Source organism: Anopheles coustani, chromosome 2 (genome assembly GCF_943734705.1).
Source record: "Anopheles coustani chromosome 2, idAnoCousDA_361_x.2, whole genome shotgun sequence".
Lineage (NCBI taxonomy): Eukaryota > Metazoa > Arthropoda > Insecta > Diptera > Culicidae > Anopheles > Anopheles coustani.
The window spans coordinates 82,166,228-82,184,635 of NC_071289.1; the positions used below are offsets into that span (position 1 = coordinate 82,166,228).

The following is an 18,408-nucleotide window of genomic DNA, read 5'->3' on the forward strand; positions in this document are numbered from 1 at the left end:
AAGCCAACGCGTTTAACTGTGTAGTGGCGCCCTGCGACCCCGTTTGGGCTTTGCAGCCTCACCATCGGTTCCATTTGCTTCCGATAAGATGTCGCCGCCACCCCACCCGTTCCACTCACGAATGATTGCTCAAATGAAACATGCACACACATACAGACGCGCACACAATCAGCATATCTGATATCTCGTTTCCGACTTTCCGCCGGACTTTTCCGAAACGGAACTGACCCGACTGAACCTCCGGTCCGGTGAAGTGGCCAGGGTAAGTGGTCGAAGCGGGGGCTAATTTAACTCAATTGGCTGTTTATCGATTGTGGGAATACGATACCATTCGACCTCCATTCCTCCCTTCTTCCTCCCCTTTCACCCCGATTGGTAACACCTTTGCGTTCCAGCGGGGTTGGCAAAGATTGAGATCACAGTGTCACTGGGCTAATGTGTTCGTTGTGAGTGGCCGATGATGGTACCCCGGGCCACTTTTCACTATTCCTTCCAATTGCGCGTCCAACTTCGAGACAAATTGGGCGCCTCTTCGTGACGCACAGTCGGGGCTGTTTATTTGCTTAGTAGCTTTTTTATTTTGTATCCTCCACCCGCTTCCAGTCGGCGTGATCGATGGAAAACCAGCGCGGGGGGGTTGGTTTTGCTTTCATTTCCCTCGCGATCATCACGCTCTTCCGGTGGTGATAATAGCGAACTTGTTCACCTTGAAAGCGCGCGGACACGCGTGACTCGCTGATTTTTTTTTTTTGTTAACAACGAACCATTCGCACACCAGTGCATATATGTGTTGGTGTATATGTTTAGATTTTTTTTTTAGCTTTTATTACCTATTGTTCCGAGCGGATCGTTTATCGAAATAGAAATGAACTCGACTACTAAACCCGACTCGGACTTTGGTTCATGGACATTCGTTGGCGCTTGTCGGAAGCGAATGTGGCTTCGCGTCGATGGCGATCGAATCGACAAATCGACACCTGAAATATGGGCAGTTGTTTTACGACCATGTAACTGTCCGGGAATGTGCGATTGTACAGCGGTCGTTAGCTGGACATTTTCCGTCCACTTGATTACCTTATCGAGCCGCGCACTTGTATACTCCTATGCGGAACATAGGGGTATTACAAGCTTAGATTAACTTGTTTTCATATTGGTTTTTAATTTACATCGTCGAGTTGATTTTCATTTTTACCTTTGCTACAAACAGTTAGTCTAGGATAATTATTTACTCATTTTTTAACTTGTTGACCGCCAAGCGTTTTTAGCTCAAAATTTTTTAATAAAATGAGTTTATTACATTTATTAATCCGACGCGTTTTGAAGGCTAAGCAAAGACTTAGTTTTCCAAAGACTTGAACTAAATTTAAATACTGCTACAATTTTTGTGTTGCATTTTCATTGATTTATGGGACAAAACATTTTTAGAACTAATGGCAGCTGGCTATCAAAAATGATAGCCATGGCAGTCAATTTGTTAATCATACATGCAAGAAATGAACAAAATAATAAATTTCATTATTTCCTTAAAAAAAGCAAACTCGTAAAACTAAATAAAAAATGCCAGGAAACTGATAAAAGAGCATACAAATCTTCTCTCTTCAATATTTTTCCTACAATTGTAAAACCTTCGGCTCATTTGGTCGCGTATTAGTAACTAATACTAAATAGTAGTAAGGTAAAATTGCAAAACGGACAATTCAAACATTATATTTATTTTCTCAACGAAGCGAAATCTCAAATAACATTCGCCAATTTTATCATTCAATTCATAATTCTACATGTATTTTCTATAATTACATTTAATTTAAGCATCCATTAAAACAACCTAAGCCTAACTGAACCATACGGGCATGTTTTCAAGAGCGATAGAATAAATATTAGCTAACAAAAAAAAACAACAACATTTTCTAGAACTTCAACCTCTTTCACCTCCTCCCAGACTGTTTTCTCTTGTCTTTGTTTGCACTTCATGTAATCATAGTCTATCGGTTGTAGATGATACTATAATTTCAAATCTAAGTTGAAAATCATGGTTTCGTACGTGCTTGTAGAACGATGCCACCGAGATAGCCGAGATAGTCTGTTATCTCCGCGGTACTCATAACAAAAATACACATTTCGTTTTTACTCTGCTTGGACTTGGAATCCACATCGATACGATCGAGAAGCTCCGTGGAATGCCATGAGCTTGACTTAAAGTCACGTCCAATATTGACTCATAACAGTGCTGTAATGCAATACTAGTGCTCTTCTGTAGATTATTGAAAATAGTTCAAGAGAAAGGTATACAAACAGTACACGTCTAATGCATTCCTTTACGCCGAAAGAGCTGTTGCGCGCGGTGGGGTGATCTCATGTGATTGAAAAGTGAAGTACTTGACGTACAATCCGTGGTTACTTCATTGATTTGCTCTCTCCAACCGAGATCCAGCATCATCCGGACACCCCTGCCCATTTTTCCTGTGCTCTATAATGCGACAAACATTGGAGGTGTGTAATCTGGCAAACATACGCACGAGAGAAAAACCAATTCCGGACACTTTTGATTATGGGTTTGCTCGTGGTGCCGGCGGGTTTTTGCGATTCCGTATTATTCCACTGCATTGCCAAAGACGCACACAAAACACACCGCATCTCGAAAGCTTCCGGCAGTTTGTTATTATTTTGCGCCCCCCAAAAGCCTCCTCACCGTACCTTTTTCCGTTATACTTACCACGTTTCTTTTTCTTTCCCCCTTCTTTTTCTTTGCAGTTCTTTATGGCGCAAAACCGAGCACCCGATCATCATCCTGCTGCTCCGCGGTTATAGTCTCCACCGCGCCGCTCCCATTCGGGCGCCATGTCCGCGAAACGGAAACTTCCGCCTGTGGTCTGCAACAAAAACAACACTAGGAAGCAAAACACTGAGAAAATCAAATAAAACCCACGTACATGGAGCTGCGAGCGAATGAAGTTGTCTAAAAATAACACCGACGTTGGACGCCACCGACAATGAAGTGCATCTTCGACTTCGATTGTTTATCCCCGATTGCGCGTCCGGAGATCAACCACGGATCACTCCCGGAGGGTGGGAGGTACCGAGATCGGGCCTACCTGCAAATGGCAGCAAGTGCATTTGCGTCTCGACATAATTGAGTTAGGCCTGCTGCCCTTGCCTGCTACCGGTGCAGCGTGTGTCGCAAAGATGCAGAAAGCAGGGCACTACTGAAAGGGTTATGGCATCATCCGGAGGGTTCATTGTTGATTGTTTAGTTCACACGTGTTTCTGATGTTTTTGTTTTGTGCAATGAAAACGAAATAACTTTATTTTACCTCGCGCGATTGGGACATTGAGGTTTTTTTTCTTGTTGTTCAACAACAAGTGTTTTTTTTATATGTTTATATTTAATGTTTTCTCGTTTTGTACTGCAAAGAGTTTACGAAGGTTTTGAATGATTTGTCTCAAACGGGATTGTCTTACTTTTTATATTTTCTTTTTGTTTTTTTTTCCTGTTGGTATGACTTTAAATTCCAGTTTAATGTAAATATAAAATATGTTTAATATTTTATCTAGGAATAATTTTTTAAATTGTAGTTTTATCTAAGAATCGTTTTTAATATTTAAAGCTATTTCAACTTCCAATTGTGTACGATAATATTCCCTTTGTAGTAGGTCCGAAAGGAAAAGAAAATTCAGTACAAAAAAGCTCAACATTAAAATGTATAACAATGCAGGAAGCGTTTTTCATGCTCTTTGCTAAAAAAAGAACTAACGTGTCTTTGCAATTGATGTGGTAAAACTGCATAAAAGATACATGAATGTTATTGTTGCCAAAATGACTGCTTAATCCACCGCCGTCAGCACTGACCAGAGGAGTCACACTTGACGAACGTGGGACATGAGAACTTTTCCCATTTCCCGCTGCCATGCGGCCGAACGGAGTGGGGTTTTCCATCTTTACCGTTTTCTTCTGGCAATACACTTGGCAAGTGTGCAGGGCGTCCCTGTGGCGGCTTGGTTGATGAATTAATCATGCAATGTTTTGTGATCATGCTGACCAAGGGAGGTCTGTTTTTTTGTATGTGTTAGTTTTCTCTCCTTCCTTCCCTCTACGCCTGTTTTCTGCTGGCATCTCGCTTTTTCCACACAATTTAGGTCTACACTCGGCGTGGTTGTGTTGTCGCTATTGTCTGGGAAAACTTTGGTACAAAGCAACTGCCTAAAAAAGCAGCTAAATTCGTGCGCTCTAAACACTGTACCTTGGTTTTCTTGCTTTGTTGTGTTTTGGGCTTTATGCTTGGCGCCAACGAAACCCTCTGGACTGGGACTTTTCGTTGTCAACGAAACAGCACTTTCGACAATATTGAGAAACAGCTCTCTAGCCACCGTCATTTGCATCGGCGAGTCGCGCTCTTTTCTTCGCGTTTTTCCAGTCACATTACATCAGAAGATTTCATTTTCGTTTCTGTAACTGAGGTTCCATAATGCATCTCCCGTTATTGTTTTGCACTCGCAGGAATTGGTTTGCCGCTAATCGACATGATGAGTGCGTTCGAAAATGTGCATCGATCGGGTGATCGAAAGTGTCGGTAAAAATTTACTTCAACAACCTCAACTACAAAGCTAGTGAACACCTACGCGTGTGTGTGTGGGGAAGAAAAGTCCAGAAAAATTGTGTCAAATTGAATTTTAAAGTGTTCGTCAGAATTCCAAAATTATTGTTATCAAAAGTGCAGCGAAAGTGTGTGTGAGTGTGTGAGAATATTAGTGGTTTAGCAAGTGGTGTCTCGCTGTAACCTTCCCCCGGTAGAACGAGTTTATCGAGGGAATCGACCAACCAGTTCCGCCCCAGTTCCCGGTGACCTTCGAGGAGTGACAACATGAAATGGAAAAATAAGGAGCCAAAACAGTCGGTAAGTGTGTGTGTGGCGCGATGCCCAACGCCGTCGTCGTCGCTGCACTCTGCTGTTGCAGTTACGCAAGAGAAAATGAGTTATGCAAGCCCACGAAACGGCGATGCATCGGGTCGGAAAATGCATCGAAAATGCTGTGTGCTTTCCACCTGACCCGGCTAGATTCACCTTTTTTTTAAGTCGATCGATTGTTTTGATGTGGTTGGCTTGTTTTCTCTCTCTTTTGATTCCCTTCTCTCTGTTCCGGGCGCATGGTGCATCACCGTTTTGGGCCGACATTCACCTTCACCTTCAGAAAAAAAAAAAAATTGTTGATTGCTGTCATGTTGTCTCGGCGGGTTGCTTTTTATATCGCTCCCAACGTCAAAAATATTTTGTTTCGTTTTCCTACACCCCCACAACATTTTAAAACACTTTTTCTTTTTCACCTTTCACCTTGCGATCAGTGTACTTTTTAAAGGTTTGTGTGTTATGTTAACCATCGAGATTGCATCCATTTTTTTGTTTTCCAAATTTCGATAACATGATTTTTCAATTAGAAAACACGTTTGGTACTAGGGAGTCTAGCGTTCTGAGACCGATGCATTTATTTTATCTTTAATTTCGTTTTCGTTCATGCGATATGTTTATAGCCTTGCCACTTTTCAAGAACGTTTCGGACGGGCATGTTTTTTGTTTCGTTTTTTTTATCCACTGCTAAGTGCGATTCGTGTTCCTTTCATTACTACGCAGCTCGTCGCCAGAACTTGTTTCCTTTGCCTTGACATTCTCTTTTTTTCTTTTTATCTCTTATCTGTCCTACGGTTACCGGAGTTTTGAGCAGGTTTCGAATGAATATTGGATCGTTGGGACATCTTGTACTGCTTTCGAAATTACAATTTTAAACGAAATGTATATTAACTGATGAGTTAAAGTTATTTTAACTTTCAAATATATTTTTCCAAAGAAAATTGATTCAAATTCAAATATCTAGTTGATACATTTACTTTCAACATGATCGTCTAACTGGGTTAAAGATCCTATTACAATATGTTGCATAAGAATGTTTTTTATGTTTTAAGTCATCCATGCTTCTACGCTTTAATTGTTTATCTTGGACGCGTGCAGCATTTATGTTCGCTTGGTCTTTCTACTTTTGCCGCAGCAAACAATAGTCTTTCGAACAACCTTCTTTCTTGCCTGCGAATGGGACCATATAGTCTCCTCTCTTATCGTTCACTTGGCCCCGCAGCCTTGTGCGCGCCTTGCTTGTTTTGTGCCCTTTACCTACGATCAGGTGCACGTGCGCGTTCGTGTGCGCGCGCTTACGCGAAACCCATCGTCGTACCATTAAGTGATGTTTTTAGCTTCATTAAACACTCGCTTCCGAAAAACTCGCGCCTCTTTTCGCTTTCTAACCCAGCTTTGCGTAGCTCGCCGTGGAAAAACAATCTTCAGCGTCCACTGCCGTGAAGGTTTCGCGGGTGGTGGTGGTCCGGCTGGAGGACGGGTCAACACATTTGTAAAGAGCATTTTCCCGTCGAGTCCGTTTCGACTCACGTGTCGGATTGACTGCCGATATTCATTTGTTTTTGCTCGCACCGCAATGAAGCAAGTGTGTGCAGTGTTTGGATATGTTTTTGATAAGTGTTGTCGCAAAAAAAACTGTTAAAGTTTGAAACGGGAGGAAAAACGTTGCGTATGATTTAATTTCGAGTGCAACGGCTTTGAACATCATCCGACAAATGCTCACGTAGTTAAGGAAAAAAAAATCAATATTGTCGACATAATAACCATACATACATACGTTCGGAAAAAGCTCTCCAATTACATCCACGGTCCATTAAGGTAACATTTTCCAGTCTAGCACACCCGGTTGGGTCGGATTAAGCGCTTGCAAGCTCGATCGATCATGCGATTTCATCGTCCTCCGAAGCCCCCCGGACATGTGCCGAGTCGATAAACTGAAACCGAACGATAATGTTCGGATGAATTTGTAGAAAAAAGTGAAATTTCCATTCAGGTTGTTACGGTTCATCCAGCATAATGCTATCCGTTCAGTCGCCTTCTTCGACAAAAGGAAAACACCTTCCAAAAAGGGTGACTGTCCTTGGGAGAGCCATGAGTTTTCTTCCAAAACATCCCACCACTTCCTGCCGCAACGCTCCTCTTCGCCCATCGCCAACGACTTGTTGTCATGTACGCAATTTGCATCCATGTTTTCGTTTACCCCGCTTGGTTTTCCGTATCGATTTCGGATTTCCATTTCTCCACCTTAGTACCCGGCCAGCACAAAAACAATCTTGCAAGGTGTTTTCCGGGCTGAATGGGAATTTCCTATATAAAAACCGATCCCGCACGCTCCTTCCCGCGTGTGAAGTCCTCGGTGGCAAAGGAAAACCTTTCCAGTTTTCCGTTGCCACCGAAGACGATGCCATTTTCGTGCCCGTGCCGCGTGCCAGAGAAGTGTTGCAAGCCGACGTAACGACACGAACGGCAAAGGCGCAACGGATAACGTGCCGGTCCAACGTGAAGATGGTGTGGACTTCCGTCCAAGAGTGTTTTTCTATTTTTTGCTACATCATAGCATTTGGTTATCCTCCAAAGACTAGTTTGCAGAATGTAGAAACACTTTTGGCAATGGTTTGGATGTTTCTATGTTTGGAACGTTAATTGAAATATGAATCAAATTAAACGATGGACCAGGTTGAATAGTTTTACATTAATATTTGGCACGATTTCACGATGTAGTGTATTTAAAAGACATTATTTTTATTTAAAAGAATTGTGTTTATTTACAGCCGTTACCACAAAATTTGGCCTTGTAAAGCAATTGATTTTGTCACTAAGGGATCATCTTTTGAATTAATTCACCAGCTTGTGTCACTAACGCAGCTCAGTTTGTCTCTAAACCATAAGATTTTATCTGTTACCGTGAAACATTAAAATCAAAATGGTAATCAAGATTTTCCTTGATAATTGCACGTCAATAAAAATAAATATAAGTTAACTATGTTAAACTTATTTTAATAGCTGCTAAGCGTCACTTGTTTTCTTTGTTTACAATCCCTTTATATATTTTATCATTTCAGTATCAGTATCACTCTTTTGATTTGTTGAAAATTTTGCGTCATTTCTATTTTGTAAGCAGCTTTGAAAACTAATTTTAAGTAACATCAATAACTTTTATATTTCATTCATTCATTCTGAATTATCAATTTTTTAGATGCTAAAAGACAAACTCAGATGAGTTAGAGACAGAAGTTGATGCTATTTCAAAGATAGTTTGGTTTGAGGCAAAGATTAGTGGAAACGATTGTATATAATAATTCATTGCACTCATCTCCGGCTTAATTTTGCTTTCGTAGTTCCGTCACTACCCAATAAATAAAATTAATTGTGTTTATGTTTCTGTTCGTCTTAAATTGGTTTTTATTGTTCAATAAAATTACATTTCTGATGCCAAAATGTAATATTAATATCTTTTTGCTTGAGCGATGAAGGTTAGAGTAAATAAGGATGCTGAATATCGCCTTTAACCATCTGGAATCGAATTTCAACCATTGTTGTTACGGTGCATTTATTATGTAACAGTACGTATTAACATAATAATTAAAGTCAATGAGAGACCATAAAACCAGAAATCCTACGAATTTAAAAGTAATTGGTGCAAAGATGCAAATCTGCCCTACTTTGTCACCAATTAAAATACAATTTCCTTTCGACGGTGTCCTTCCATTTCGAGAGCTCCGTGTACCCGCACCTGTGCCCTGAACACTTTCGCTAATCCTTGAAGCCGTCAGCGCTTGTCAACTTCCTCTCGACAGCACAGCCCTTCGGCGAATCCTTAGAAGGTGCGCTCTGAGAGTTCCGTGTCTCAGCTTTCACTTCACGTTGCTTTCGGCTTTTCGGTGGAAGTTTCACCGTGGGCTAAAAGTTTCAACCTCCTTCGGGCAAAAGGATCGTCTCCTGGAAATGATAGTTTTCCAACTGGAGCACGTTTCCTTGCGGATTAAGGTCCACACCGGAGGGCCGACGAACAGGAGATGCAGGTTTCCTTTCCCTCGGCTGGTGCAGTTCGGTTCTCGTTGGTCGTTCCGTTCACGTACCAACAACATGTGTACGGCTGCCCGGAAGGCGGGATCGGCCTCGGCCCAGAATCGAACTGGGGAAGTAGGATAAAACTCGTGTTGCCATTCGTTGGCACGCGCTGTTCCTTCGGTCGGTTGGATAGAGCCTGTTCGGGCGGGCGGAAACACAGAAAATGAATATTCAGAGCAGCCCTAAACTGCAATATCCTATTACTACTGAGCTGTTACAAGCCGTTCCTCCTCCGGCATAAGGCGAGGTTCTCTTCCGCGTGGTTGATTCGAGGCTGGTGATCGATACGCCCGTTTTTAAGGTTCAATACAAGGAGGCCTGTCTTGGGGCTAGCCACCAACACCCCCTGCGTTATCTAATATGTGCCGACAAGGCTTATTACACACGCGCATCGTACATCGGTGGCGGAACATATGGCGATGCGAAACATCACTGACTCAATTTACTTTCCACGATGAATCTTAATTTTCGCCGTCGTGCGAATAATTAAGTTTATGCGTGTATGCTTTGGTAATTAGTTACTTGTTTGGGGAATTATGATAATTGTTGCTGGCCGGTTGGGATTTCTCCAGCAAACATAGCGTGGTTCCATATGTTATAATCATATTTACATGTACATTTCTCAGATGGCCCATATTTCCCTAAAAATAGTTTACATGGTTTGATAAGCTGCTGTATTAATTTTTGTGAAAGGCTTAAAGTTTTATGCGATACTTATAATTCATTTTCATATCATACAAATGTGGTTTACATTACACTTATATCCATTTCTTTCTATTGAATGTGAATTCTGTTGCAACTTTTGCAAGCTTAGTGCGATATTTCTTGTATTATAAAGGTAGAAAGCGATTGCGGTTTTGTTTTTGTATTAATTTTTATGTTGCTTTAGTACATCTAGTTTATAATGTTTTGTTTTTTAAATTTGGACTTAGTAGTATTTTAATTCCTATTCAAAGCGCTCTTATTGTTTGGCGAAAAATACCATCACAGGTCGATACTTTTACATCCTAAATGAGAATATTTGCGAAACTCCCGATTTAAAATATCAAATTTGTACATAACTGTCGCTTGCTTTCAGAACCGTGTAAACGTTTGACGACGTTATTTAAATTGATACTAAACTTTACTAAAGTAACTATTAATTTGTTGGCACAATTTTTCTGGATATCAAGTATGTTCTTCTTCTTCTTGGCGTAACGACCTCTTGGTCATGCCTACCCGTTAAGGGCTTACGAAACTTGTTTCCCTGTTTGTACGTGGATAGTCAGTCCTCTCGTACAGGGGAGGGTCCGGTCTCGGTTGGGATTCGAACCCACGCCGTCGAGGTGGTGAGCCCCGGAGCTCATGGGTCGATTTTCTAACCGGCGCTACCGCTCGGCTGTCGCGGACCCCCAAGTATGTTAGTTTCTTTAATTTACTGAAGATTCGACTTTTGCGGTTAGCGTTCTAATTTTGTTGCTGTAATATTTGGCAATATATACATGCATTATCGATCTTGAATGCAGTGGAGATGGATTTTTGTTTTAATGGAAATTGAAGCTTTATTAAGTTAAACATATTTACATGCGTAGAGATTTTCTAGAGATGGCGGCTACTAAGAAATTAACTTAAATATCTTAAAGAGATGATTAAGGATTGTGTAATGAACTGGTTGTCGCTTAAGTGGAAACAGATTGATCATTTATTTGGTGCAAATATACATATTGTTATTAAGTGATAAAACCATGGGAAACAACTTGACCTATGCTCTCTTTATTGTGTCCCCATTCGCCCCATCCGTTCCGCCGCATCGAAAGCAATCAATAATGCATTTGTTTCCATTCTCGTTCCGCAGATATCCAGCGTCACATCGATGTCCTTCCTGTCCGACGAGAACCTCACGTTTCACCGCTTCTCCGATGGGACCATCACGTTCACCTCCGAGCGCAAGAAATCGATGGAAAACGCTCTGAACGGTGGCGGTGCGCCAACGACGATGACCATGGCCACCGGTGGTCTCCCCAAGCCCGACCCGGCCGCCCACGGTGGCCCCGGTACCGCCCGCACCCTCGAACGCACCCGCAAGCACTCGTACACGCAGGCCACGACCGGCGGATCGTCTCCCATCTGGACGACGAACGCGTCCTTCAACAACTACACGACCAACACGATCACCAACAGCAACCGCCGGCAGCACCGCACCTCCGGCGGTCGCCCCGGTCCGGCCGGGGTGACGGACATCCCGGACTCGGGCACCACCGGCGCCGGTCCAACAACGACCGCCGGCATTCCGACGCTCGGCGATCTGCGCTACCTGTCCACGCCGTCGTCCAACCCGAACAACTCGAGCGTGATCCAGAACGGGTCGACCGTGAAGCTCATCTCCACCAAAGCCAGCGCCAACACCGTGGCCGCGAGCGACGATCAGACGAACAAGCAGGTAAGACGGGACAGGTTGTCCGGCATATGCGCGTCAGGCTTCTTTCCCTCCCCCAATCGATTCTCCACAAGGCAAAAGGCGCACCAAAACGTTCGGATCGAATCGCGAAAAGTGCGCCATCCCTCAACGGTTCCTGAAGGCCGTGATGGATGTGATCGTCCACACACATACACGCTGTGACACTCCGCTTTGTCTAGATGACGATGGTGAAGGAGGGAAACGGTGCGAATGTTTCCCATTTACGATGCGCACTAGTTCCGTTCGGCAAAGGTGGCCATCACCATTGTTGTTCTTCGCCTTCCCTTCCACGGTTCCGTTACAGAATGGACCGAAGTGGGCCATCTTTTATTCATAGAACTTTTTCGGACCACCACCGTCACCGCCACCGCCGCTCGGTCTAAGAAAAGGTCTCTTCCCGCTACGGAGAGAGGATGTGCAATATTAAAGACAGTCCCATCCAAGAAGAGTGTTTTGCTTCTTTCTGGGTTTTTTTTACCGAACCCCGGTTTCTTCTGGTGTTCTCGTTCGGTGTGGCGGACATTCGCACTCGGTACTTCGCACTTCTGGCGGTTTGGCATGCGGAACCGACCGTACTAACGGTCACTCTGGTTGATTATATCAACACGGCGCGGGAGGAGGGGGTGTGCGAGCTGAAACTAATTCTCCTATGTGTCGTATAAGCCAAAAAAGTAAAAAAAAAAATTAAAACCATCCTAAGAAAGGGCGAAGAAGTTGGTTCTAATAGTTTACAACCACCCGATGTGGCGGCATAACGGGACGCGCTGTAGGTGTACCGTTTGTGTGTATAAATAAAACAATCTTTCCACAATAAAACACTGTTCCCCAGTGGTCGGTTTCGCAATGATGTAACACGTTCTTAAGTTAATTGCAAGCATACGAAACACGGTCGTTGTTTTTGCTGAACTGTAGCTTTAGGAAAAGATTTTCTGGGACAACCGTGATGGGGTGATATCTACTAATGATGAGAATAGCAACTCTTTTTAAAGATTTGAATCAGAGTGAACAAACATCACGATGAATCGAATTCGAATCCCAAAAAAGTGAATGAGTGAGTAAAAGAGTTTGCTAGTCGTCATAGAAATGCCAATCCCAAATAGAGATTCGAATTCCAAATAAGGATGAAAAAAAAAGAGTAAAAGAGTTCCAGTTTGGGATTCTAATCCCAATTTGTTATTCTAATCCCAATTTGTGATTTAAATCCCAATTTGTGATTCCAATCCCAGTTTGAGATTCAACTCTCTATGGCGACTAGCAATTTTTTTACTCACTCTTGGGATTCGAATCCTTACTTGGGATTCTCTACTTGAGATTCGAATTTCTCTGACGACTAGCTACTCTTTTACTCGCACATTCACTTTTTTGGGATTCGAATTCCTGTTAACAATTCAGTTAAAAAAGGAGTACCAAAAACTATCCGTTAAGATTTAAATCAATCATTCATTAGTATGATTCAACTCGATCATTAATTCTTACTCAGTACGCACATCACTAGCATCTACCATCAAATGGGGTTGATAATTAGACCGAAATAACCTTTTTCTAAAGCCTTCACCGGCGAAGCACGGTTGATCGGTAAAGATGATCGTACGAATAAACCGCCCGAAAGCTGACAAGTTGCGTGCCGAATTGACAGAACGTGGCTCGTTTAAAGGAAGATTAATTAGCAAGCATTTCCAATTCGAAAACGGTATCCGTTTGTTCCGCCCCGGTGGTGCAGCCGTGGTGCGCTAACGAGTCGTGACGACCCATAAAAGACCCAAACTGCCACTGCTGGCCGCACTCCTCGGCCACAGTTGTCGTCGGGGGTGGTGTGTGCAGTGTTGCAAAAGTAAATCACCCCGAAGTTGCTGCTGCTTTTCCCCGCTTGTGACAGCAGGAGGACCGTTCGATTGAGTTCTCGCATGGGAATGGGGATCTTGCATACGGCAAGATGATCGACGAGTGTAACATTCCTTGCGAGCTGGATGTGCGCGCCCTTTGTTCCACACACTTTTCCAGCTGTGCAGCGCGAAGAAAATCGTGTCTCCCGTTCCGCGCTACGACGCAGTACGTGTCCCGACCGGACGATAAGACTCTCGGCTATCGGGTTTGCGTGCCCCGTGGCATAACATCGGGCGGGCAGGAGTTTAGAACCCGCTGCCCGGCGATAGAATGTATTAAACGCTCAAGTGCCGCTTGCTTCACGATGCGATGCGGTAAGCAATAAATTTGGGAAAGGAAAGCGACGCTTTTTCGCGCTCTTTCCTCTGATATGCGCCCCCGCGCAATGATTTATGGCAAAAGCTTTGCGAAACACAGCCCGGACAGGCGTCGCTACCCCAAGCATTTTACCCTTAATCGTACAACCTTTTTCACCAGTTGGGATTTGTTTTTGTCCCGTTTAAGCCGTTACCAAGTTGTACTATTTCTGTAAATGGTGCACTTGATGCAGTCCGGCACGAAGAAGCCCCAGGCCCCAATGGCGTCCGATGCATAACAGGCTGGTGGTGTTTTTTTTACGGTTTTTGCGGTTAAATACAACACCGCAGCATTGCCGAGGGAATTGTCAAGCTGGAAAGGGTGAAGAAAGCTGAAGCTAAAGATAAACCTTGATCGATATCCTCAGATTTCTGAAGGTGGCCGGGTTGGTTTGTGATTTGCCTTGTAAGCACTGAAGTACTTAAGTTTATCTCAGAGCAGAGGCAATAAACCGTCATATAGAGAGGAGCGAAAGTTATGACATCATCTGTGATGCACTAATTTATCACATGCAACATTTATTTACACACCAAATGGCAAAAACGTGAGAAAACAACCCTACGCCACATTACTCTTTTTGCAAGGATTATTTATAATCAAAACAAGAAAATCTATAAATTTAGGTTGAATTGGGATGTGATAAAAAGGTCAACAAATCCGTGTACATGAAGGCGAATTGAAAATACGTCAAAGTAAAAATATTGATTTTTTTTTGTTAAATTATGTCATTGCTATAACTAATAACATCATTTGTGATACACTAATTCATCACATTAAATATTTATTTAAATATAAAAAACGTGAGTGAACAAACCTCCGCCAAACCAATCTTTTTGCTAGAATTATTCAAAATCAAAACAAGTAAATTTAGGTCAACGAATCCGTGTACATGAAAGCGAGTTTAAAATACTTTACACTACTCAAAATAATTCAACAGAATGGAAATGCAACAGAAATTCCATGCTGGTTTCATGGATTAAACTGTTAAGAAAAAAAAATACTCAGACACATATTTGTTTAAAGAACAAAAAAAGTCAGTTCAAGCATGTTGGCTTTAACAATACAGCTACGCCCGTAATATCATAATAAATAAATAAAATAAATAACATATTTGTGTAAAGAACCAAATATAAGTAACTTTAAATTGGCGTAGAATGCAGCTCGTGCACAATGTTTTCACTTAAATTCTAGTGCTTTGGGTAGAAACCTAGATAAGGGAGATAAATATACATCATTTCTTCAAATTTGTCCTTTCAAGATGTATTACTTTTTGGTTTCTCAATTATGCAAAGGGCTCAGCTTTTCCTAATTTAGCTAATATTCCATTACTAAATCAAGAATAATAGAACCAAAGGTTTGACAATAATGATATCAAGAACGAGGTCATAGCGACGACCTATCAATTATTTAAACATCTTCGCTAATGAGTTCAAGAAAGGGAAACGGAACGATGAGATCTTGAAATCTAACCAGTTCAATAACAAACAAATTCATCGGAAAAAAACATTGGCACAATACTAAACGTTCGGCTTGCGCTTGCTTAGTTATGGAAATCATTTAGGCCCATACGTATTAAGTTATTAAGCTTTTCTGCATGCAAATTGACGGCATATCGGATTTCCAAGCCACCCAGCATCATCGAGCCTCCGGCACGAACCACAAACCGCGACGGGGGGAGGAGGTCGCGTGTGCCGATGGCGTCATTTGTGGGGCAGCAGCTCACCGATACATGTACACGGCCCGGAGAGTGCACTCGTACGGAAAACTGAAAAAAAACTTATACAGAAAACACAATCCTAACGCAACTGTCGGTTTTTCCTCCATTCGGCCGAGGTGTCAATTTACAGTATCAGCAATTTTCTGGCTCATGAAACCTACTTGGAAAAACCAAAAACCAACCAAGCTCTTCACCGTCCCGGCGGCGCGGCACCTCCTCTCTCCGTCATTGTTGCGGTTTTGGTGGGAAAAACAATACCGGGCTGTGTAGAAGGTAAAAAGAAAACCCAAAACAAAAACCAACCCCCACCCCGAAGGCGCCGAAAGGGAGAGTGCATTCGGGGTGCTGCATTGTTGTGAGGGGGGCCGACTGTGGGAGAATCGGCTGCTGCTTCTGGGCCAAAATCACCCATTCATCTCCTCCAACCTCACCAACCGCCACCCAATCGGTAGCCCACATTCGCGATAATTTCCATGCTTCGACTTTCCTAACAGTTCCCAGAGCATAATGATGATGCGCCGCCCTCGGTACAGAAGAAAAACCTTAACTCATCTCGGATTCTAGGGCAGGTGCCACGAACAGTTTCGACTTCGACGTTTTTCATCTCTCTCCCTCTTCTGCCTCTCCAATTGCCTTACCTCTCCATTTCGTTTGGAATTGTTTTAATTTATTTTTCTGCTTGCCTCCTTTGTTCGACGCCACTCTTGACCCATGCGACTCATCGGTCATCGGGCATTGTGCGTTTTTTTTTTAACTGCTAAAAGCCGCAATGAAAATTCATTCCATCCATTTTTGTTCGGGCCCAACACCCAGCACCGGCATCCCTTCGCCCGCAGTTCCCATCCGCCCTCGTAGATAATCTTCCAATGTAAACATCAAATCATTAATAATACTTAGCCCGCCCTCGAGGGTGGCCCTTTTCCCGAGCGAGCGCACCCTCACCCCCTGGTGGCACTATTATCAAAAGCGAAAGAAAAGCCAGGTGAAATTGGAAAATTTGCTCTTCCTTTTTCGAAATTAACCCCAACCAAGGAAAGTGTTGATGGAGTTTTTTTTTTAATGCAATGATTGACCAATCGTCGGTTTTTGTTTTACCCAAGGGAAGGGTTTTTCATCACCTCCCCTGCTCTAGAAAGCATTCTCGCGAAGGGCAGTGGGGTTGTTCGAGTCCGGAAGAAAGCAAGAGATTTATTGGTTTGCTCCAAATCGCACGACCAATGCCCATTAAAAGAACCCATCCGTTTGTCGTTTGTTGAAATTGACAAAACAGTAGAATATTGTGATTTCCGTTCGATTGATACGTTATCATGTAAAACCATTCTGTAAACTCCAAACAAATTGTTCAACTACTAAGAGGGTCGTTTTTTTCAAAACCCCGCCAACAATGTGCTCCGACACATTCCTGGTGTCATTCCAAGACGCTGAATCGCACTCGTTGGCGACACGGCGCGGGTGGGGTTGTACCGTCGGCGGGTGGCGACGACAGCAGACACACCACTCGAGGTGCGTTATCTGCGGAAAAGTATAATAAACAAGATAAAAAAAAAACTGCTCACCCCGAAGGCACTCGTTTGCCTCACGGACTCCTCCTCCTCTGCCCTCCGGCACAATCAGCGGCCTCCGCTGCGTAGTCGTGCGCACGTCAAAACTACTTTCAACTTCAGCGTTCCTTCGGTGTGCTGAGCGGTGGAAAAATGTATTACAAGCTACTTGAGCCGACAGCGTTTACTTTCGCTGATTAGTTTTTTTTTTATCCTGTGCTCAACAATGAATCGCTTTGTTTCAGTCGTTTTTGTTTTTCTACCGTTGATAAGATTAGCTAAATAAAATAGCTATATTTAATCCAAGGTTAAGGAGCATAGTGCGGCTAGAAAAGAAATTACTTTTTGTATCATTGACTTTAAAGTGAAAGAACAAAATACAAACTAAATGTATTTAGTAGGGAAAAAATGTGATAATACGCGATACCTTGATCGAAGATTCTATCGAACTGCTTCATGGATCGGCTTTTCCTCCAACTTCAAAAATAGATGAATTTCCACATATTTTAAAACTTCGTTTAATGATTCGTCATAGATTCTTAAATCTTCGTATTGCATCGTTCAAAAATCATGCAAACATGATTGCGTTTTTGTGCACTGCTTAATCTTCTACAAATTGATGCATTAGTATGCAGAAACTCGTGTAACTAAGGAGAATCTTTCTAAACTAATATGACAGAATTATTAATCCTCTGTAGAAAGATTGCAATTTAAATTCAATTCAATTCCATTCAATTGATTTCAATGAAATATTACTGAAATATAACTGAAATGTATTGTACTGGTAGGGAAAAATGTGACAATACGCGGCGATACCTTGATCGGAGATTCGTTCAAATTCAATAATTATGAATCTTGTTATGATTTGTAATAGATTCTTAAATATCCAAATTGCATTACATACATGATACATGATCTTAATTTTGTATACTGCTTCCATTTCTACAAATTTGGTTCATTAATATGCAGAAATTCGAGTAGCTATGGAGAATTTTTCTAAACTAATTTTACAGAGTCATAAATTCCTTGTTGAAGGAATGCAATTTAAATTCAATTTAATTGAAATGAAATGAAATATGAAAATGGAATACTCATTCCGGTTCATAATTCTCCATTGACTTAGATATTATCTATTTTGAATCGATAAAATTATCAAAGTTGTTTTTTGAGTAATCGCAAGAAAAGAAAACTAGTAATAAACACATGTTTATAGGTCAGAAAATGGCAGTGATGTGACAAAATTGATTGAAGTGAACATGAAGTAATGGCCACATAGTATAGCATAAGACATTAGGGTTGTTAGGATAAATGTTGGAATATTGTTTTGGATAATTTTTACATTGCGAAATTCTTTCAAAAAATATAATACATGCAAATGACCAAAGTATTGTAGCTGCAATGAACATTATTTTCCACTACACTAATATGTTTTATACATAGAGCCGTAATATACCAGCAGTGTAATTGAACCCCCTGTCCTCCCAGTAAGGCTCGTTTCGT

The 18,408-nt window shown here is 42.1% G+C and overlaps 1 protein-coding gene across 3 annotated transcripts in view; it reads left to right on the forward strand.

Annotated features, from left to right (window-relative positions):
- Positions 1 to 18,408, forward strand: part of LOC131263113 (sodium-dependent nutrient amino acid transporter 1) — a 59,577-nt gene that overhangs the window by 12,874 nt on the left and 28,295 nt on the right. For all 3 annotated transcript variants that reach the window (XM_058265267.1, XM_058265269.1, XM_058265268.1), the window contains 2 exons: positions 4,496 to 4,892; positions 10,807 to 11,391. In XM_058265267.1, the coding sequence (XP_058121250.1) occupies positions 4,860 to 4,892; positions 10,807 to 11,391 (618 nt within the window). In that variant the 5' untranslated portion in view covers positions 4,496 to 4,859. The remainder of the gene's footprint in view (positions 1 to 4,495; positions 4,893 to 10,806; positions 11,392 to 18,408) is intronic.